This window comes from Antennarius striatus, chromosome 4 (assembly GCF_040054535.1).
Source record: "Antennarius striatus isolate MH-2024 chromosome 4, ASM4005453v1, whole genome shotgun sequence".
NCBI classification, from domain to species: domain Eukaryota; kingdom Metazoa; phylum Chordata; class Actinopteri; order Lophiiformes; family Antennariidae; genus Antennarius; species Antennarius striatus.
Window position 1 is genome coordinate 25,531,583 of NC_090779.1, and position 22,699 is coordinate 25,554,281.

Consider the following 22,699-nt stretch of genomic DNA (forward strand, 5'->3'; position numbering starts at 1 on the left):
ACACACACACACACACACACACACACACACACACACACACACACACACACACACACACACACACACACACACACACACACACACACACACACAGAGTAACGTCTGAATCTAATCTGAGAAACAAGGACCAGGTCTGAAGCATGACGGTGGGGCGTGGGGGGTGGGGGGTCAGGTTGGTCAAACGGCCCACTGGAGTGGGGACCACTTTTACCCCCCTAGGGATGTCCTTAATCTGTGTCGGCTAATTACACCTGGAAGGTCTGACGTCCTTGAATGCAACACCGTCCATCTTCTCTGCTGCAGAGAACTGGACCCCCCCCCCAAACGTCTGTGACTCAGTGTCGACATAAACCAGTCTCTGTTCCATGGAGACCTCATGGACCCACCTGGACCCACCTGGACCCACCTGGACCCACCTGGATATGGAAGCTCACGTCTGCAAGCAAAGACGCTGAAACCTGGACTTTAACGGTGTTTATTTGCGTTGTTTGGTTGCGTCGTGTCTCAGGAGGATCATAAAGCAGAACTGGAGGATTTCATTCACAGTTTCTTATAAAAGTACTTTGACCTCGTCTCCATGGTGATTGATGCAGGTCAGTCTGTGGAACACGTCTGCAGGCGTGTTCTCCACCGGACCGATGTTCATCTGAACATCTGAACCGCCCCAACAGATAAATGTCTCGTCATCAACTCATACAGTCTCCTTTGCTCTCTTATGTCACTTCCTGTGTGATTTGCGTTCGTTTCTGTACATGACATAGCCATACATACGCATGACATAGCGGCTCGAGGCTGGAAGTCCATCTTCATCATCTTTGGTCAGAAAAAAACACGTCAGGAAAACACGGAATCCACTCCTGTCCTGGGGAAACAGTCGCTTTGGTCCCCAAGAGGACGTCGAGCGTGAGGCGGGGACCGCCGCCCCCCCCCTCGCTCTCAGGCTCGTCAGGTGGATCATGATTGGTCGTCAGCGGCTGTGGTCAATCCTCCACCTGGTGATGGAGGGCGGGGGCGTGAGCGATGGGAGGAGCTTAGTCTCAGGCTTTGGGCGGTCTGTCGTTGTTGTCTCTGTCAGGAGACCTGGAGGACAGGAAGAAGCAGCGTCAGGTCCACCAATCAGAGTGTCCCCCCCCCCGCGTTTCTGGAGGCTAATCAGAAGCTAATTTATCCCTTATTATCTATGTGTTCCATCCTCAGCCGTTAAACAGACATGTAGTACTACAGTATTACTACAGTATTACTACAAGTATTACTACAGGTATTACTACAGGTATTACTACAGGTATTACTACAGATATTACTACAGATATTACTACAGATATTACTACAGGTATTACTACAGATGTTACTACAGATATTATATTACTACAGGTATTACTACAGGTATTACTACAGATATTACTACAGGTATTACTACAGATATTACTACAGATATTACTACAGATATTACTACAGATATTACTGCAGGTATTACTACAGATATTACTACAGATATTACTACAGATAGTACTAAATGTGTGTGAAGGTTCTGTCAGCTTGGTTCAGTGTCCACAGGAGAAAATATGAATTAAAGGCAAGGAAAATTATTGAGTGAAAAGTAAAAGTGAAAAATAATATATTATATATTAATATATATATATATTACATCTATATTACATTTCTAAAACTGTTTTTTTTAAATAACTACCAGGCTTTAACATTTTGATAAAACTAATGTATATTCTTACCCTTTTTTTTAAATGAACTATTTAAAATTTTATTTTAAATAGTTTAAATAATTTATTTTTTATAATTTTAAAATTAACTATTATTAATTAATTATATATATATTTAAAATTATGATTAATTTAAATAACTTTTTTTTCTAAAATTAACAGTTTCTTTAGTCTTTTATATTGTACTGAATTCAATCCTCGCATACGCTTCCACCGTATGTTCTGTTATTACTTTTGGACGCACACATTTTCCTCAAAGCGTATCCCAGGATGCACTGCTTTCTGGAGGTCAAATGAACTCTGTTTATGTATTGTATATTTAAACGTGATGTTTTTCTGCAGAGCTCCACTAATAGAGTCTCATTTGACATTTGCTCCAGCCGGTGTGTGGACCGATCCTCTGGGGGGGGTTGGGTTCTGATTAAAAACATGAACTTTTGGGGATGAGCGGGGACACTTCATTTCTGTTCCCCCGGCGGAGGCAGAGCTTTCTGTAATTGCTTTCAGGTGAAGACTCACAAGAAGAAGAAGAAACAACAACGGCGCCGACTCCTGAATTATTCATCGCCATCGTGTTCGACTGCAGCTGGAATCCGTAAAGAGTCGTAGGAGTCAGACAAGGACGAGCGGGGCCTCAGCATCCATCAACATTCCTCCACCAGCTCACAGCTGATTGAACACGGAGGAACCGTGTGGAGAACATTCCTAACATCTATCAAACTCCTGCAGGAGGAGTACATGTTCGCCGTCGTAGAAAAAACGCTCTGACAAGAAAACCACGGGCCAGTTCCAGCCTCCTGGAGGACGGCAGGGGTTGACCAACCGGAGTGAAGAATCTGGGTCACGCCTTCAGAACGTCTCACCGGCCGGAGCTCCTCTCTGGAGTCAAGTCAGCAGAAACGACACGTGTCTGGAACCACTGGGAATATGATGGACTGGTTCCTCAGAGAGGAACCAGATAATCCCTGTTTACCAGATTCATCATCATCCAGCGTCATCATCGTCCAGCTTCATCATCATCCAGCGTCATCATCATCCAGCTTCATCATCATCCAGCTTCATCATCGTCCAGCTTCATCATCATCCAGCTTCATCATCATCCAGCGTCATCATCATCCAGCTTCATCATCATCCAGCAAAATGTTGTCATGTTACTGAATGAAGATTAAAGTCAAGGTTTTCTGGATGGTGTTTTCCTTCCAGTCATTTTTAACCGGAAAATAAACTAAAAAAATTAAAAACACACACATCTATTTATATAATTTAGATATATTTAATTTATATTTTTTTATTTAAAAAAATGTACATGTGTTTAATTAAAAATTTTTTTTTTTTTTACTGCTGAAGGAAGATGTCCTATCCATCCATACATCCATCCATTTGTCCATCCGTCCGTTTGTCCATCCACCCTTGCGGGTCCCGGTCTGCTGGAGTCTATCCCAGCTGTCTATGGTCAAAAACGGGGTACACCCTGGACAAGACGCCAGCTCATCACAGAGCCACACCAAACACAAACACACAACACTCACACCTACGGACTCTTTTGACGCAACCAATCAGAAGAAGGTAGCGCTCTGCTGGGCTTGGGCGTGGCAGGAGGAGTGGCTGAACCTGTGGGCGGAGCCTCGTCTCCACACCTGTTGCTCCTCTCCACACCTGGAGTGGATCAGTCTGATTAGCCTGAGGCTACTTCAGCTGGGTTGTGTTCTGTTAAACGTTAGCGCTAGCAGCTAATTAGCATCTGGCATGAAGCCTGCAGTGGGAGGAAGCAGTGATTTGTGTCTCCTTCAGCTTTAAACTCATGAAAAAACATGCTATGATTTATCTTATCGGCGCTGCAGTCAGATATGCTTCTGCTGCTGACCTTTGACCTCTTGTCAGCTGGAGAAGAAAACATCCACCGAGAGAATCAAACAGCCAGAACAAAGAAAACCGTTTCAGCCAGGAGGAAACGAGCCCGTCAAATTAACCTCTGATTCTTCTGCATATCAGGAGAACATGTTCTGTGTGTGTGTGTGTGTGTGTGTGTGTGTGTGTGTGTGTGTGTGTGTGTGTGTGTGTGTGTGTGTGTGTGTGTGTGTGTGTGTCCATGATAAACTCTGCAGCTGGGAGTAAACTGGAAAGCCGGCGTCCTCGTTTCCAGCATAATTGCTTTGTGATGAATTGCAGCTGGTCCAGAGAAACAATGAGCTCAGACTCTATTTATTTATACTATTTATTTCTGGAGACACAAGAAAACACGACGAAATCTTCTTAAAATATTAAAGAGAGCAATGAATTCATTTTTAACGGTCCAGGAGCCTCAGGTGTCGTCCCGTCCTGTGGTTCTGAGACACAGGTGACCGACGACGACACCGGGAGCCGAAACGTGGGGACCTGTGTCAGCTCAGGTGTGTTTATACAGGTGTGGAGGACGGCCACCGAACACCGACAGGACATCCCACAAACTACACACTATTTTATTATTTATGGTAATTTAAACATTTCTGACCCCTCTCCATACTGATATTAAACCACCTTCTATCTGTATCACCTTTAAAACACTCTGACAGACTGTTTGAAGCACGTTTGTGTCTCACGCACTGTATTGATTATTGATATTGTATTTATTACCAACAAACATCATATAGGGTTTATTGATACTGTATTTATTATAAAAATACATCATTTAGTGTTTATTGATAATATATTTTATAAACACACATCATATAGTGTTTATTAATGTTGATATCGTAAACAAAAAGTGTTTATTGTTGTTTTATTTATTACAAACATTTAGTGTTTACTGATATTGTATTATACACAAATATAATACTGTCTTAATGGATATACTTTTTACATAAAAATTTTTGTAGTGTTTTGATGAATTATTATTTATAGGTAAACGTATAGTTTTAATTAACTATTTTTTATTTGCTTTGTCTTTATTGATAAACTATTAATTATAAACAAATATATAGCTTTTTATTGAGGTACTTTATAACCAAATATCATGTAGTCTTTTATTGATCAAACTAGGAAACAAATAGTGTTTTATAAATATTCTATTTATTATAAACAAATGTCATATAGTGATTAATAAACATTAATTTATTATTAACTAAAGTGATGCAGGGTTTCATCTCCTGTCTTTCTCCAGCTCCCTCCCTGCCATCGGCCATCAGCTCCTTCCTGTCACCTGTGCCGCTCCACCTGCTCCTCATCTCCATCGACCACTCCCACATCACCCTTATTCAGCACAGGTTACTAGTGACTTGTTCCACTTTCAGCGTTCTGTTCACTTTTCTACCGCGCTCTGATAGTGTTCGGTTCTCAGGTTCTGCCTGTCGTATGTTTGATGCGCCTGATTGTCTGATTATTTGGGCTCTACTGTTATTAAAACTATAGATTTGGACTCAACTCTGCTGTCTACCACCTGAAATATAGTGTTTTATAAATATTATTTTAATTAAAAATAAATATATAGTGATTTATAAATAGGGTATTAAAAACAGTGTTTTTAATAAATAGTATATTAGTATATTTAAATAGTATATTTTAAAAATATAGTGTTTTATAAATATTATACATATATATTGTTTTAATAATCTATTGATTATAAAAATATGTTTTATAAATTGTATTCATTATAAAAAATATATAGTGTTTTTATAAATATTGCATTTGTTTAAATCAAATATATAGTGATTTCTAAATTTAGTGTTTTATAAATTGTATTTATTAAAAACAAATACAGCATTTTTATAAATAGATTTATAAACAAATATATCTTGTTTTATAGTCTAGTTATTATAAACAAATATATGGGTTTTTATAAATTTTTCTATTGATTATAAACAAATATCATGGTGTTATATGGGTAAACTATTATAAACAAATATATACGGTTTCAATACATAAAATAAGTATTTGTTAACGTTCTGTTTGTGCGTTAACAGGCATCAGGTGATCTCTCAAAGTTCTGAGCTGCTTCCTGGATCAGCTGAAGATGTTTCCTGGAGTTGTTGGGGTGAACTGACTGACAAGTTTAAACTCTATATCTACAAAGGAGGACCACCGATCTGAAGCCCCCACCGGTCCATGGAGACCTCAGATGGCGTGGAGGAGTTCTCCCCCACACTCATTACAAATCACTGATTAGATGCTCTAGACTTCCTCGTGGCTCATCAGAAGACATTTGCTCCTCTGATGGTTCCTTTGGAGTCTTAATGAACGCTGTAGCCGTTCTGTTGTTCACCTCACAGCGAGGAAAACCCATCTGCTGTCCTTCAACACGCCAGCCGGTCCGTGTGAGGCTTCAACACGCCAGCCGGTCCGTGTGAGGCTTCAACACGCCAGTCGGTCCGTGTGACGTTCTCATCCAGGTACGACGTCTGGCTGTTGGCTTCCTGACAACGAATGTCTCAGCACCTCTGAGTTACTCGTTGTGATGTATTAGGTCTACCCACCCCCATCATCTAGTCTGTGGAGATCCATCAGCCGTCACCACCACCAATCTCCAGTCTTCAATTTACATTCCAGACTGGAGATTCAGAGATTCAACCCATTTAGACGAGATAGACCAACGACGAATGAGGAAAACGGGAGACTAACCGGTAACAGGAAGTGACATGTAAAAATAAAAAAGAATAAATACATATGTATATATATATATAACACACCCACATGGGTTCACATCTCACCGTGGTGGTCTTGACCCGGCCCCCAGGTTGTGTGCAGGTCCAGCCCGATCGGTTGACCAGAAGGTCGCAGCCCTCCTGGTCCAGACATGGAGTCATCTCACACCAGCGCCGGGTCCAGACGATGTGAACTGGGGGGGGGGGGGGGAGGACATGTTTGTTTGTTTGTTACTAAGTCAGGCTTCATAATAAATCCTCCGTTTTATCCTTAATTTGCTTCTTTGGACTTTAATACATTTTCTACACACGACAGTTAATAAGTAAGATAACTTAAGTCTGACTTATTCACCGTGTTCTAGTTTTCTCTATGAAGCGAGTCATAAAAAATAAATACAAAAACAATTTTTAAATGAATTTCCAGCTAATGAAGTGATGACGTTGGTTGTTGTTGGTTGTTGTTGGTTGTTGGTTGTTGTTGACATGCATCTTTTAATCCCGTTTTAATCGTTGTTGGATTAAGAGGTCGATCACCTCGTCAGAGAATATCTGATTGTGTTGACTGTACACGCCGCTCTTCATCGTCAGCAGCTATTTATAAAGAAATAGGACATTCTCACAACCTCATTTGCATATCGTGGCTCCCTGATTGGCCCACAGAGAGAAAGGGGGTTGGGGGGGTGTGAGAATGAGGAGGAGATTTAATTGAACAGGAACATTGAACATTTAATTGAACTCAGAACAGATTCCCTGGACGTCCTGTGGGCTCAGACTTCCTGGTTTTATCCGGATCAGGTGACGTTCTCCCCAGCCAATCACCTGTGGGGATGGATAGCCGCTCAGGTGTGCGCAGGCTGTGATCCATTAGCAGGTAATCACCCGTCCCATTGGAGCGCCGGTGTGATTGTGATAGCCTGTTAGCCCCCAATTAGCAGAGCGGTTCCTGATGGGAGCAGCTCGGCTCAGCCGGGAGTTCATCTGAGCAGCAGAACCGCGTGGAGCTACCTGAGCTCCAAACGGGCTACCTGAGCTCCAAACGGGCTACCTGAGCTCCAAACGGGCTACCTGAGCTCCAAACGGGGAGCGGGGCTCCCGCAGATTCCTGGAACAAAGTCTGAAGCCTCAGTCCAGAAGAGCACAGTCCTACGAACAGCTAAGGTACTGACAGAACCCTGAGACCCCCAGGGGCCTGAAAGAGGACACAGATACCGCCCAACGAGGGTGAGGGGACATTATTTTTTTATCCATGCGGTAATCCCTGCTGTTAATACGTTCCAGGACCACCCGTGAAAATGAGATTCCTCAATATAGCGACAAATTATTTTATTATTTACGCTAATTTAAATGTTTCTGAACCCCCCCATCCTGACATTAAACCACCTTCTATCTGTATTACTGTTAAAACACTCCGATAGACAGTTTAAAACACAAGTGTTTTTTTAAAACACGGAAGTGTGGATGCTGTCAGCCAATAGCATGCGCGTTCGGTATCACGTGACTACCTCATAAAAATCTTGAAGCGCAAACAAGCAAGGGATTACTGCATGTATGTGTGTGTAAAGAGTACCAACTACAAGAGTGGAAAAATAATTTCCCTGCCGGGACAGGTGAAGGAATCTTTAGTCTCTGATCTGGACCATCCTGATCACAAAAAGGTTCCTGATGGACGGATTCTTCTTCAATGTGTCCTCCGTGTTGGTCCACAAGATCCCAACCCAGACCCCCAACCCTAGACCCTATTCTAAACCTAACCTTAACCTAGCCTAAACCTAAACCTAACCCCCTCCACCTGTTCCCTCCATCATGTCTCCATCACCTCAGCTGTATCCCACCCTGACTAAAAACTCAGCTCAGCTTCTGACTCTTCTTTCCAGCCCTGGGGGGTTTGGTGCCCCTGGTGGCCCTGAACCCCTCCAGGTCCGCCGACCGTCACACTCAGCAGTTTGGTTGAGTTTCACAGGGAATCGGTGAGTTTTCAGGTGTTAAATATAGCGAGCAGACGTTCACACTAACAAACAGTGATGTGGATTAATCTCAGGTATCAGTGAACACCTGAACACCTGCGAACGCCACGCCAACACACTGATTAATGAACCAGCGCAGCGCAGATCCATCCACCGCTGCCGCCGCCGCTCAGCACGGTTCATTTATCCGAAACGAGACGAGGCCGGTTTGTAATCGCTTCATTCATCACGGACGATGTCCAGAAGGAGGGACGACGCCCGTCCCAGGGGAACCGGAGCGGCGACAACAGAACCGGTTCTACGGAACAGATTCACCCGTCAGAATAAAACAACCGTCTCCGAGTCGTTCTGCGTTCAGACCGACTGAACACATCAGCGACGATTCTTTATCTCGCCACATCCAATCATCTGCTTCACCTCCGCTGATATTTCCTTCTGTCTTGTTTTGTATCTGAGGTCATGAGGAGCGCTGAATGTCTCAGACTCCAGTAAACACCCTGAACGCCTCACAGTCCCTGAACACAACGCCTCGTTGCCCTTTTCGGTCCATCGCCGCCCGATGTAAAGCTAAAAGGTCTCGTCTCGTCTCGTTTGTCCTCCCAAGTGCCTGGAATCTGAGGGAGTTGGAATCCCATCAAGAACATCTTGGAGTTCTGCTCCAACGGGGAGGAAAAGAGTTCCACCTGCAGCTGCTTTTCCAAATCCAACTCACACAGATTCTATTTTAAACTGACGTGAACTAAAGATTTCTGCCGTGATGGAGTTTCTGTCGGGTGTGACCTCCTGGGATGACCCCGAGCCAGAACTCCAGGACGACAGCCGGGCGTTCTGGAGTCCTCAATGACTTGTTCTGTTTGAAAGCAAAGGATTCTGGGTAGGTTATGGTCTCACCGTCCACACAGGCGGGCCGGGCTCGCGTGGTCCCGGCGATCTGCCCCTTCCTGCAGGCGCAGCGGGCCGTCTGCCGGGCGATGGTCCTCCTGGGCTGGCTGCTGTCCCGGTCCAGAAGGACGATCTCACAGCTTCCTGCCGCCAGCTGCCCTGGAGACAACAGGAGGTCAGAGGTCAGAGGTCAGCAACATGTCAGGAGATGCACAGAACAACAAGCACACGTATGTTCACGAGCCGAGATCACGAGTCGGGTTCACGTCACAGTCGTAGAAGGAACAGCCTTCTGGGACATCGGGGACTTCTGGAAGGAAGGGCATTGCTCTGCTGCCGACAACAAGACCGACAACAAGACCGACAACAAGACCGACAACAAGACCGACAACAAGACCGACAACAAGACCGACAACAAGACCGACAACAAGACCGACAAGACCGACAAGACCGACGACAAGACCGACAACAAGACCGACAAGACCGACAACAAGACCGACAACAAGACCGACAACAAGACCGACAAGACCGACAAGACCGACGACAAGACCGACAACAAGACCGACAAGACCGACAACAAGACCGACAACAAGACCGACAACAAGACCGACAAGACCGACAACAAGACCGACAACAAGACCGACAACAAGACCGACAAGACCGACAAGAAGACCGACAAGACCGACAACAAGACTGACAACAAGACCGACAACAAGACCGACAACAAGACCGACAACAAGACCGACAACAAGACTGACAACAAGACCGACAACAAGACCGACAAGACCAACAACAAGACCGACAACAAGACCGACAACAAGACCGACAACAAGACCGACAACAAGACCGACAACAAGACCGACAACAAGACCGACAACAACTCCGACCCACCCTGCTTTCAGCTGTTGTTTTATTGATTGTCTGATTGACAGAAACAACGTAAAAACGCAAACAAAAACCTATCCTTGACCTCTCTGGTTACCATGGATACCATGGAACCATGTGACAGGTGACAATAGCAAAACGTTTCTCCGGTTAGCGCGTCGGTGCTATAGCATCTGTCAGGACGATGGGAGATAATAAACCGCGTGTGGTTCAGATGTGTCGTGAAGGGGGGGGGTGTCGGCTTCAGCACCAACAGCTGTTGATGTCCCACAGGACCCCCCCACTGAGAACCTCACTGGGGGGAACCCTCCACTCCCCGCTACACGTCTCACCATCCAACAGATGTTGGGATGTTTCACTGAACATGAAGGGAGATGCTGCTGCAGTAAAAGTGGGGGGTCCTTAAAGTGGGGCTCATCCTCTGGGCACCATGAACACTTGTACAAAATGTCAAAACAAACTTTTCTATAGTTCCAAATTTGTCCGTCAGACAACCAATCGACCGACAGACGCATCCAGGAAGCCATGCCGCCGGCGCGGAGACAAGACTTCGCAGAAGCGCTGAGGATTCTGGGTAGTAGAGATAAATATGTGACTGTAGGCGTCCATTAGAACCTGATGGAAGGCGGAGCAGAACGATGAATGCTGGTGGAGTCATGGGGAGAGGAGCCCTGGGGAATGGGGGTGCTGGTGGCTGTATTTGGTTGTCATGGTGACGGCCGATGCTGTCCCTGCATGCTGATGAACTTCATCAATAGAGCCTTGGATCCCCCCCCTCTCTTAGAAAAGACTTGAACGAGCAACAGACTGCAAGATGAGGGTCACATGATCCGAGGTGGGGGCCAATGGGATTGCTTTGTGTTTGTTTGTAAAGAACTATGATCAATGAACTTTCTTTTTGATTGATTATCAAATATTTGGACCTTTTTAGGCATCAGTGATTGGTCCGGCTGGGGTGAAAAATCATCTCCAAACCAGAAACTCTGTGAAACAATCAGATTTCAACACGCTCAACAATCAGAGAGCTTTGGGGTGAGAGGTCACAGGTCAGAGGTTACAGACTGACACCAGATCTTTACGCTGCACTTTAAATGGTGATATGAAAACTGAAACGTCTCGGGGTTTTTTTGCGATGGAGCCGCCCTGGAGGATGGCGCAGGAATCAGGATGCAGCCTGCAGATGATGTAGAAAGCTGTTCACTAACAAGCATCACCGTAACCGGGAGCAACACAGAGGCAGGGCTCTGCTTCCTTGTTAGCGTCGGACTTCCTCGTGTTCCTACCGCTGCTGCTGGACGCTAGGATGAAGAGGTTAGGGGTCAGGGGTCAGGGTCAGGGGTTAGGGTTGTAGTATTTCGGATGTGTCATGGTTTTAGTCCCTTCTTATTTCCAGCAGCCGCTCGCTGCACCGTCTCTCCTTCAGTTTCCTCTGCGGTAACAGTCTTGTATATTTTGAGGTTCCGTCTGGCCGGACGGATCCTTCTTCCCGCCTAACGACTCTGAGCAGAACGCCGTCGGCACGGCGTGATAATTAAATTACACTGCATTGTTCTCTGCTTGACACGCTGTGTTGCTCCATCAGCGCTGACATGTAATCTATTCACCAACCAACGGCAGGAAGATAAACTGACAACCGCTCGATGGCTTCTGGTCGGCTTTTTTTTATTTCCCATCATCTCTTTTAAATTCCCTGCAAATTGAAAATAAGAACAGCGAGAAGACGACTGTAGTCCCGTTTGTCCTCAGAGGGGAGACGGAGGAATAACGATGAGGCTGGAATTGGTTTTGACGCGACACAGCGGCTGTTTGCTGATCCCCCGATGCCGGAAAGTGTGTGTGTGTGTGTGTGTGTGTGTGTTTGTGTGTGTGTGTGTGTGTGTGTGTGTGTGTGTGTGTGTGTGTGTGTGTGTGTGTGTGTGTGTGCACAGCGACAGACGAGGCCGGAATACAATGTAGTGCGTGTGTATATATATATTTTTAATTTGTCTCACGTTGCTCTGCTGGGGTGTGGCAGGAGGCGGGGCTGAACTTGTGGGTGGAGCCTCATCTCCACACCTGTACCTGATTGGCCTGATTTTCTTTTATAATCACTGGTTGTTCCGATCAGTAATTCCGTTAAATACATCAACAACAGACAGACGCAGTGATGTTTGTAAGGTTAAATGACCTTTATAGTGTTTGCAGAAGGTGTGTAATAATTACTGAAGGTAAAGTAGGCAGGTGCTTCAATTTGGGGCCCCTTGTTTTATTGATTTGAATACCTTTACGTTAATAATTGGAACGCAACATTTGTTTGGTCAGCTCGCTGACCCTTGACCTCCACACAGGTGAAGCCAGTCACGGGAACGGGTATTTCAGGGGGCTGATTGTAAAGTTGTTCTCTTTGCATCTTCTCTGAAGAGGGGCATCATGGGAGCCTCAGAACAACTGTCACATGACCTGAAAGCAAAGATTGGTCCACATCACGGTTCAGGGGACGGACACTAAAAGCTGATCGCCTCCACAGGTTCACGTCTGGTCACGGAACGGGAGGTTCTGATGGGGGCTCATAGGTTCAAACCCCGCTGTGGTGGAGGGTCCAGACAGAATGGACAGAACCGACGTCCTGCTGCGGGACCAATAAAGAATTACCTAACCATCAGCATGTAGGGCTACTTACTCAACGCCTCGTGTTATTACACCTTCATTAGACACACTTTGATCAATCAGCTGCTAAAGGAATCAGCTCTGAAATCTGCTGTGATCAATAACGATCAATGCCGATGTGATTGGTTTATAATTGGTTTATTGTTTGTATTTGATTTGATTAAATTAATTCAAGTTAATGTGTGGAGTAAAGAAGGGGTTAATCGATCACTTTAATCAAAACAAGACGTTATAATTTATTTATACTCTATTCTATTTTATTATTTATTATTCTATTGATCTCGTTCACTTTTATTTTAACTCATCACGATGTGGCTCAGGGGACGTGTGTGTGTGTGTGTGTGTGTGTGTGTGTGTGTGTGTGTGTGTGTGTGTGTGTGTGTGTGTGTGTGTGTGTGGTGTCACCTGTTTCCGCTGAAAAGAAGCACGAAAGCGCAAAAAAAAAGTCTTTTTACCTGCTGTTCTGACATTCTATTTGACCTTACACACACACACACACACACACACACACACACACACACACACACACACACACACACACACACACACACACACACACACACACACACCTACCTTCCCTCAGGACGTGTCCGTGCAGCAGCAGCAGCAGCAGCACGCAGCCCGCCGCGGCGCTCGGAGCCCAGACCCCCCGGAGGAGCTGCATGAGGAGCGGGGAGAGAAAAGTTCACGCGTGGGGTGTCCGTGGGCCGGTGCGTCTCAACACGCCGCGTCCGTCCCGGAGTCACCGGGGGGAGCAGCGGCGGCGGCGGCTCGCATCTCCTCGATGTGAAGTCAAACTGTGGGAATTCTCGTTCTCCGTCCCCGGACGGTCCGGTGGGGGCTCCCCAGATCCCCCCTCCGCCGCATCAGCCACACGGGGAAGTTTCCCGGTTGTCCGCCCCCCCGCTCACAGCTGTTTGCGCCCCGCGGATACCGACACCCCCGGTCCACCTGTCCGCGTAAATCCCTCCGAACGTGGGCGAACCGACACCGGGCCTGGCCGCAGCCGCTCAGCGCGCATGACGCGCCGGTCCCCCGCGGAGCGTCCGGTGGGTGCCCGGTGCTCGGTGCCGGGGGGAGGATGCTGGGTCTGGGTCTGGGTCTGGGTCTGGGTCTGGGGTCCGTCCCGGTCTGCAGACTCCACACCGACTCCCCGTCTCTCGCGCGCGCTCTCTGTAATCACGGAGTGACGTCACACGACTCTCTCCAGCGACTGAACCGGAGTGGAGCTGACCGGACCACCCGCTGATGGTGGGGGTCGTTACCCGGTTCACCCGCTGGCCGCAGGTCAAAGGGCAGATATCGATCTGAATGCTAATGAAACCAATAATCAACGGGAATCCATCGATCAGGTGTTTATCTGGGGGTTTAATTACATCTGGATCGAACTGACATCAGGTCCATGAGTGGACCAGACGTGACGTGTCACATGACGTCATCACTGAGTGCATCTCTCCCACCATGAGGGGACCTTGAGTGCATTTCCTCCCCTTTAAGGGCCCCGTTAGTCGCTGCGTCCTGTGAGAGTGGCCCCCCAGGGGGCCCTTCATCCTGTGCAAAGGCACAATCACATCCACTGGTGTGGGGGTAATTTTGGGCAGTAATGGGGGAATTCTTGCTGATGTTTCTCGCTGAAAGCCCCCCAAGAAAGAAAGAGAGACGCTCATAAAGACGAGTGGAGAACGAGTGGAAGTTAGAGGAAGGTCACCGGGGAGTTATTGACGAGAGAACCAGAGCTGATCAGACGAGTCTCCAGGAAATCTGCTCCAATATACAGTATGTAGGAAACATACAGGAAATATACAGGAAACATACAGGAAATATACAGGAAACATACAGGAAATATACAGGAAACATACAGGAAATATACAGGAAATATTTAGGAAATATTCAGGAAATATACAGGAAATAAATAGGAAATTTACAGGAAATATACAGGAAACATACAGGAAATATACAGGAAATATTTAGGAAATATTCAGGAAATATACAGGAAATTTACAGGAAATATACAGGAAACATACAGGAAATATATAGGAAACATACAGGAAATATACAGGAAACATACAGGAAATATTTAGGAAATATTCAGGAAATATACAGGAAATATATAGGAAATTTACAGGAAATATACAGGAAACATACAGGAAATATACAGGAAATGTATAGGAAATATACAGGAAATATAAAGGAAATATACAGCAAATATACAGGAAATATATAGGAAATATGCAGGAAATATACAGGACATATACAGGAAATATACTGGAAATATATAGGAAATATTCAGGAAACATACAGGAAATATACAGGACATATACAGGAAACATACAGGAAATATACAGGAAATATATAGGAAATATACAGGAAATATATGGGAAATATGCAGGAAATATACAGGAAATATACAGGACACATACAGGAAATATATAGGAAATATTCAGGAAATATACAGGAACCATACAGAAAATATATAGGAAACATAGAGGAAATGTATTGGTAATATAATACAGGAAATATAGAGGAAATAGAAACAATGCTGTTTTAGAGGCGATGGACCTTTAACTCTGTCCGGTGGACACCAAAGACAACATGAGAGACGATCTGAAGGTGAGGATGAACAAACCGCTGAACGGGTTTCTTCTCATGTCTCAACCTGTTGTAATGACAAAACTAAACGTCCTGAATGATGGGGGCGGGGGCAGGAAGGTCCGATCCGACCGGCACCACAGTGTGTGACTAGTGGGCGGAGCTGTCGGCGTCCGGCGTGGCGGGGAGCGCTCCTGTGAAGAACGACCCGCTGGATGGCTCCTGGCCGTCGCCTCGATGGAGTCCGACGACGCCTCCAGCAGCGAGAACCGGCGGGGGGGCCGACGTGACCCAATTACCACAGTCGCTGGGGGGTCTCCGTCGGCGAGCGGCGGCCCGTCCTCCAGGATTTAGTCCTGAAGGTCAGGTGGTGATGAAGAGCTCAGAGGGTTCAGGTCAGAGGAACATGGGTTCCATCTCTGCTGGAGGTCAGACGTGACCTCCTGCACACGCGTGTCATCCTCTAAAGCTACTGACCTCTGACCTCTGCGGTTTGATTGGTTTGGTCTGGTCTGGTTCTGTTGATCATGACGTCACGTGATGTCATGTGACGTCTGCAGTCGCCTCTGCGCTCAGATGTTCCAGCTCTTCTATTCCAGAACAACTCCCCGCCTCCATTCACTCGTTCAATCGATCGATCTCTACCCCCCCCCCGTGGTCCTTCTGCTTCATTTGCAGTACTTGACCTTTGACCTCAGTATGGATCCAGACCCCTTCAGTTAATTTTGTTTGAACTGACCTCTTGTGTTTCTCCTGCAGCAACACCAATCCAGACCCGCAGAGGTCAAAGGTTAACGCCATCAGGAAGCGATCAGTGTGTCAGATGATCGTTTGGACATTGATTACATTGATCAGTGTGGATGTGATCGCTTTAAAACCTGGAGGACGGAATGCAGACGCAGCCGCCTCCCTCTGGGGGCGGATCCACCGTCCAACAGCCACTGTGATTGGACAGGAACGCTCCCCAGGCACCGTGATCGATACCCAACATAAACCCAACGTGTGTGAACAGTCGTCACGGCTGTAGCGTGACATCATACGTGTTAATGTGTCGTGTGAGCAGTCGTCACGGCTGTAGCGTGACATCAGGGGGTTCAGGTCCTGGAACACTCGTACAACACGCTTCTGGATGAACATGTGACCTGCTGTTGGTGACAGGCGCACATGCGTGACGTTCAGGACACGCTGTGAACATCAGTCCGTTTCCATGACGACTCTCAGAGGTATCGGCCGGTGCTTCACGGTGAGTCTCACCCGTCTGTCTGCCCAACAGCTTCTTGTCTTCCTCCCAACTCTTCCTAATTAGAGCTGGGTAAAGGAGCCCCGTTGGCAAGGTCACTGTTGCCTCGGTAACGCGTTGCTAACAGGATGGTGCAGAGAATGAAGATGAGGCCTATCTGGACCGCATCAGCAGCATCAGGAGATGAAGTCCATTGCATCACAGCATCTTGTCTGAGGTAGTCCACCAGTGAGGCGAGTCAAGTCTCCATCAGACTGAATTATTGATCAGGAATCAGTGTTTGCTCCTGTCAGCGGGGTTTCCTCTGATACCAGATCAATACATTAGGTTTCAGACCACACACCCACCAGCAGAAGGTAACGACCCCACGTGTGGGAATGGTTTGTCCCACACGTGTTGATGTCACAGCTTTGACTGATGAGGTGGAGGCGTGAAGGGAGGGGCACCTGAACGCTGGGTGCTCCACAGGAAGTGAGGGAGACACAGGAAGTGAGGGAGACACAGGAAGTGAGGGAGACACAGGAAGTGAGGGAGACACAGGAAGTGAGGGAGACACAGGAAGTGAGGGAGACACAGGAAGTGAGGGAGACACCGGAAGTGACAGAGACACTACACTGACATGTAGTCGCCTCAGACAAAGTCCTTTACATTGTACTTCTTTACATTGTAATCTTTTATTTTGTAGTTCTTTACATTGTAATCTTTTATTTTGTAGTTCTTTACATTGTAATCTTTTATTTTGTAGTTCTTTACAGATGGAGTTTCCCCATTTAATAAATTACTGTTACTGATAGTTAATGTTCCTGTTCCAGTGACCGATCCGTTCGCCTTAAAGTGTGAACGGATCTGTGATTAGAACTGGGTTAAAATCTCCTCACCGTAATCAAGGTCGTCCCAAAAACCTGCTGACATCATCATCATCAATAAACAACAACAACAACAAAACAGCCACGTCTGCGTAAAAATAACAGCGACTTAGATTTAAAGAACGGTAAGCTTTACACACACACACACACACACACACACACACACACACACACACACACACACACACACACACACACACACACACACACACACACACACACACACACACAGCCTTTTCCTCTGGCTGTTAGTTAATAAATAAAGAAATGAGCGGATGGAGCTCATTAATATCAGTGAAGGTGAGCGGCTAATGGTCCCAAGAGGAGCTGCAGATTACACACACACACACACACACACACACACACACACACACACACACACACACACACACACACACACACACACACACTGCCTCCTTGTCAAATACACTTTTTGCATGTAACCGATGTAGGATAATTGTTAGAAATTATTAGAATTGAGTTAAGTATATTATATTATTTTATATTATATTATGTCAGTGTGTGTGTGTGTGTGTGTTTGTGTGTGTGTGTGTGTGTGTGTGTGTGTGTGTGTGTGTGTGTGTGTGTGTGTGTGTGTGTGTGTGTGCGTGTGTGTGTGCGTGTGTGTGTGAGATACAGTCAAACTAATTAAGGTTCTGATCGAGTTCCTGTTAAAGTTGTTTGTGAATCATTGTGTATATGAATAATTAGTCCTGTCAAGGTCACACACACACACACACACACACACACACACACACACACACACACACACACACACACACACACACACACACTCGCGTCCCCTGAGCCACATTGTGATGAGTTAAAGTAAAAGTGAATGAGATCAACAGTTAAATAAATCTCCATCTACATCAACACAGAACCTAAAGAGAAGGTTTCAGTGGAAGCCTAGTTAAAACACAGATGACTTTGTTGTTGTTTATTGTTGACAGAATGACATCATTGGGACATATGACATCATTGGGACATAATAATAATAATTATAATAATAATAATAATAATTATTATTATTATAATTATTATTATTATAATAATTATAATTATAATTATAATTATAATTATAATTATTCTAACAGGCAGAAACCTCCTGAGCCTGAGGTGGGCGGAGCCTATGGTTTGACCAGTTGGGGGGGAGGAGAGGGGAACAACACAACAACACAACAACAACACCATGAAACCACCGCTAACACCGCTAACACCGCTAACAGTAAGAATAGTGATGGTGATGATGTCAGTGGGCGTCGGCCATGATCCCAGTTGATTATCTCCATGGCAACCTGCTGGAGGACTCTAAACAATAACAGGGTTCCTGAGAGGAAGGAGAAGATATTTAATCTGATGTTCCTGTCAGACGTTGAAATGCTTGTTTCCATGGAAACGTTTGGGCTCAGGTTCTAAAGAACACGCCTCCTGCTCCAGGTGGCACACGAGTCCACAGGTGAACGAGCCGCACCTGAGGAAGCATGGGGCCAATCGGCTGGTGGGCGGGGTCAACGTCAGCTCCACAAAGCCAGCAGGTGCGTCAGGTGAGCGGCTCTCAAACCAGAGGAGAACAGGAAGCTGAGCATTATGAAGCTGTTGGTCACGATGGTTTCCTGTCTGTTCTGCGGCGCCGCAGCAGCCGTGGGCTCAAACTGGTTCCAGCACGCCGTCGGCAGGAGCCGAGACCGGAAACTGGACCAGCGCCGGGTCCCAGCAGCAGGTAGACCCGATCCATCCACAGGTGTTTGGTGTCCGGAGCAGAACCAGGTGGTACCAGCTGAGGTTTGAAGCTCCTGGTTCTGCTCCGGAGGATGGGGGGGGGGGTCAGCAGAACAATTCACACCTGCAGCCGAGTTAGCAGAGTTAGCATGTCTTTAGCATGTTGGCGACACTCATCTTGAGATGTTTCTGTATGTTCTGTGGTCAAAATTAATTTAATCATAGACATGAAGTGGGTGGAGCTTGTTCATGCTAGGTGTGTCAGTGGGTGGGGCTCCAGCGATCGGGTTGATCATCGTTGTCATGGGAACGCTCAGTTTAATGATGACGACAAACAAAAGTTTTAGAATGACCCCCACACTTCCGTCCCCTTAGACGTCCCCCAGAAGAAGCAGCCCCCCCACAAACCGCTGTCCTGGAGGTACCCCGACCCCCCATCGGAGGAGGCGCCTCACTTCCCTCCGGACTTGGAGCTGAAGGCCCCCCCGGCGGCGGAGAGCGTCGCCGTCGTCTGCGGGGAGAACTCCGTCCGAGTGAAGGCCCACAAAGACCTGCTGGGGATTGGCAAGCCGGTGCGGGCCGAAGACGTGTCGCTGGGGGGCTGCCCCCCCACCGGGGAGGACCAGGAAGCTCAGGCCTGGGTGTTTGAGTCGGAGCTGCATCGATGTGGCAGCCGGCTGCTGGTGAGTTCAGACCAAAGGTTTCCTCAGGGCGGGGAGGAGAGTTGATGAGGCATTGACACCCCCCCCCCCAGGGATAAGAGGGCGGGTCAGTGGGAAACGTCCAATCAGAACATCTACAGCAGCAGACGGACAGATGATCGTGTGTTTCAGATGTCTGAGGACTCCTTCACCTACGCCTTTGAGCTGCACTACACCCCCAGCCCCCCAGGGGGCGGTGACATCATCAGAACCACAGGAGCCACCGTCAGCATCGAGTGTCGGTACCAGAGGTCGGAGCTTTTGGTCGTCTCTCCTGATCGGGTTCCTCAAACGTCGTCTTGACTTCTTCTGAAGCAGAAGTTCTTGTTTGCAGGAAACAGGAAGTGAGCAGTGCGTCGCTGAAGCCCACCTGGACGCCATTCAGCGCCAACACGGCGTCACAGGAAGGCCTGCAGCTCTCCATCAGACTGATGACTGGTGGGTGGGGGCTCCAGAACCGGTCCATGAAGTGAACCCAGGTGGTACTAAGACCCTGAATGGTGACCCGTGATCTCTCTCAGATGATTGGCAGTTCCCCCGCCCCTCCTCTCAGTTCCAGCTTGGTGACATCATGAGGTTTGAGGTGGGGGTCACGCCGTTCCACCACGCCCCCCTCAGAGTGATGGTGGACCGCTGCGTGGCCACCGTGGCCCCCAACGTCGACACCGTCCCCCGATACACCTTCCTGGGACACAACGGGTCAGTTTACACCGGTGTCGCCTTCAGGCGTCTGTTGGTCTGGTGTCGCCTTCGGGCGTCTGTTGGTCTGGTGTCGCCTTCAGGCGTCTGTTCGTCTGGTGTCGCCTTCGGGCGTCTGTTGGTCTGGTGTCGCCTTCAGGCGTCTGTTGGCCTGGTGTCGCCTTCGGGCGTCTGTTGGTCTGGTGTCGCCTTCGGGCGTCTGTTGGTCTGGTGTCGCCTTCAGGCGTCTGTTGGCCTGGTGTCGCCTTCGGGCGTCTGTTGGTCTGGTGTCGCCTTCGGGCGTCTGTTGGTCTGGTGTCGCCTTCAGGCGTCTGTTGGTCTGGTGTCGCCTTCGGGCGTCTGTTGGTCTGGTGTCGCCTTCGGGCGTCTGTTGGTCTGGTGTCGCCTTCGGGCGTCTGTTGGTCTGGTGTCGCCTTCGGGCGTCTGTTGGTCTGGTGTCGCCTTCGGGCGTCTGTTGGTCTCACGCCTCCCGTGTTGCCTTCAGGTGCCTGTTCGACAGTCAGCTGACGGGTTCCGGCTCCCGGTTCCTGCAGCGTTCTCAGGACGACCGGCTGCAGTTCGAGTTGGAGTCGTTCCGGTTCCAGCAGGACGACAGCGGCGAGGTGAGGCTGGGGCGCTGATGCTGATTGGCTGACGGGACGCCAACCAAACTGAACCCGTGTGTCTCTTCAGATCTACATCACCTGCAGCCTGAGGGCCACGCCGGCGGCCGCCGCCATCGACGCCACCAGCAAGGCCTGCTCCTTCTCCAATGGGTGAGAGGCACATTACCCATCATGCCATCTGCTGCTGAACGCCGTTGACTCGTGGGTCTGTCGACAGGTGGAGGGAAGCCAGCGGCCGACATCGAGCCTGCGTCTGCTGTGACACCGACTGTGGGACAGGAAGTCCAGGTCAGCTGACCAGAACACGTAGGTACCGGTCTTGGAGCGGCGGCTCGAACTGCTCCGGTCCTGAAATGGTGGGCGTGTCTCTACTGAAATAGTGGGCGTGTCTCTGCCTGCAGGAGCTCCGTGGGAACAGGAAGCAGCGGTTGGACCAATCACAGTGAAGGAGAAACGACGTCCGTGAGGAGAGACTCATTAAAGCTGTTGTCAGCGAGACTTCATGTGTGGTTTGTTCTGTGGCTCCGCCTTCATTATCGTCATAGCAACAACTAAAACCAATAGAGAGCAGTTCTACCCAGGAAGTGGTTCCACTCCGGCGTCCATCACAGGACGAGGAGGAGCTTCTGGTTCTTCGCCCTGAGACTCAGAGGTTGAGGTCAGACGGACGCCACAAGAAGTCTTCCTGTGTGATGAAGGTCTCACTGTTTTCATTAACCCTGATGATGATGATGATGGTACCATTGGGGTTCTGGTGGTCTGAACTGTCCAGATGTAGGTAGAACTCTTTGGATCATGTGGTTTCTGGTGTTTCTGACTGAAACACGTCTCGGTTTCCGTCACACATGAAGCCTCTTCATCACCGGTGGGTTTCTGAATCCACAGCTTCTGCTTGATGGAACCAAAGCAAACGTTTCTTCTGCCCTCTGGACGCGAGCCTATGACGTCACGAAGCAGCCGTTACAGATGGTTCTAATTGGCTCGTCAGGCGGAGCAATAATCTTTATTGTACCCCCTTAATTCACATGAAGGTGAAAACTGCACCTGTCACAGACCAGCGTGGGGCACCAGTGCCTCCCTCTGGCAGCGGGTGGAACTGCACCTGAAAGAACCAGCTTGTCCCATAAAACTTCAAATTGGTGACAAATATTTTATCTCTATTTTAACACTGGAAAGAAGATCCGTTGAGATAAATGAGATGAGTCTATACAGTATAGCTCTGATTGGGAGAGGTTATTTTTTCCCCTCTATGGATTAATAAACCTGCCTTTGTTTCTGCTTTCTTTCTCCTCTTAATCCCATCAGATTAATCTGACAAGTCTTCATCAACCGGATTATCATGTTCTGGAGAACAAATCTGATGATGCTGATTGGTTCCTGTAATCGATGTTCAATTAATGTCCCATCAGGTCCAGAGACCAGGGTCTCCTCCAAGATACAGAACGTCATCTGAGCGCACACACACACACACACACACACACACACACACACACACACACACACACTCGCGTTGGCCCTGTTGTTGGTGGATGTAAACATTTCAAGTTGAACATCTCTGAAATTTATCGC

The 22,699-nt window shown here is 47.6% G+C and overlaps 2 protein-coding genes across 3 annotated transcripts; one reads left to right on the plus strand and one right to left on the minus strand.

Moving 5' to 3' along the window:
* Positions 1–485: 485 nt before the first annotated feature.
* Positions 486–13,838, minus strand: LOC137594344 (chemokine-like protein TAFA-5). 2 transcript variants are annotated; one of them, XM_068313764.1, is made up of 4 exons: positions 13,282–13,838; positions 9,187–9,336; positions 6,398–6,525; positions 486–1,080 (listed from the first exon to the last, which is right to left on the minus strand). In XM_068313764.1, exons 1-4 carry the CDS (start codon positions 13,370–13,372, stop codon positions 1,072–1,074), a joined length of 378 nt encoding a protein of 125 aa, XP_068169865.1. In that variant the 5' UTR covers positions 13,373–13,838; the 3' UTR covers positions 486–1,071. The 2 variants fall into 2 exon arrangements, with proteins under 2 accessions (XP_068169865.1, XP_068169864.1); XM_068313763.1 differs by lacking the exon at positions 486–1,080 and adding an exon at positions 5,685–6,237.
* A 2,666-nt stretch (positions 13,839–16,504) lies between these two features.
* LOC137593720 (zona pellucida sperm-binding protein 3-like) lies at positions 16,505–21,596 on the plus strand. Its single transcript, XM_068312658.1, has 12 exons — positions 16,505–16,540; positions 17,006–17,116; positions 18,776–18,941; positions 19,043–19,126; positions 19,501–19,808; positions 19,959–20,077; positions 20,161–20,264; positions 20,348–20,525; positions 21,010–21,127; positions 21,198–21,280; positions 21,348–21,436; positions 21,532–21,596. The coding sequence occupies exons 1-12, from the start codon at positions 16,505–16,507 to the stop codon at positions 21,594–21,596; spliced, it is 1,461 nt and encodes a 486-aa protein (XP_068168759.1).
* Positions 21,597–22,699: the final 1,103 nt, after the last annotated feature.

Coding starts and splice junctions, on each gene's coding strand:
- LOC137594344 (XM_068313763.1), bottom strand. CDS start 13,372: ATGCAGCTCCTCCGGGGGGTCTGGGCTCCGAGCGCCGCGGCGGGCTGC. Junction 9,337..13,281: donor CGGACACGTCCTGAGGGAAG/GTAGGTGTGTGT, acceptor TGTTGTCTCCAG/GGCAGCTGGCGGCAGGAAGC. Junction 6,526..9,186: donor CCGGCCCGCCTGTGTGGACG/GTGAGACCATAA, acceptor CCCCCCCCCCAG/TTCACATCGTCTGGACCCGG.
- LOC137593720 (XM_068312658.1), top strand. CDS start 16,505: ATGACGACTCTCAGAGGTATCGGCCGGTGCTTCACG. Junction 19,809..19,958: donor GATGTGGCAGCCGGCTGCTG/GTGAGTTCAGAC, acceptor CGTGTGTTTCAG/ATGTCTGAGGACTCCTTCAC. Junction 20,265..20,347: donor CTCCATCAGACTGATGACTG/GTGGGTGGGGGC, acceptor GATCTCTCTCAG/ATGATTGGCAGTTCCCCCGC.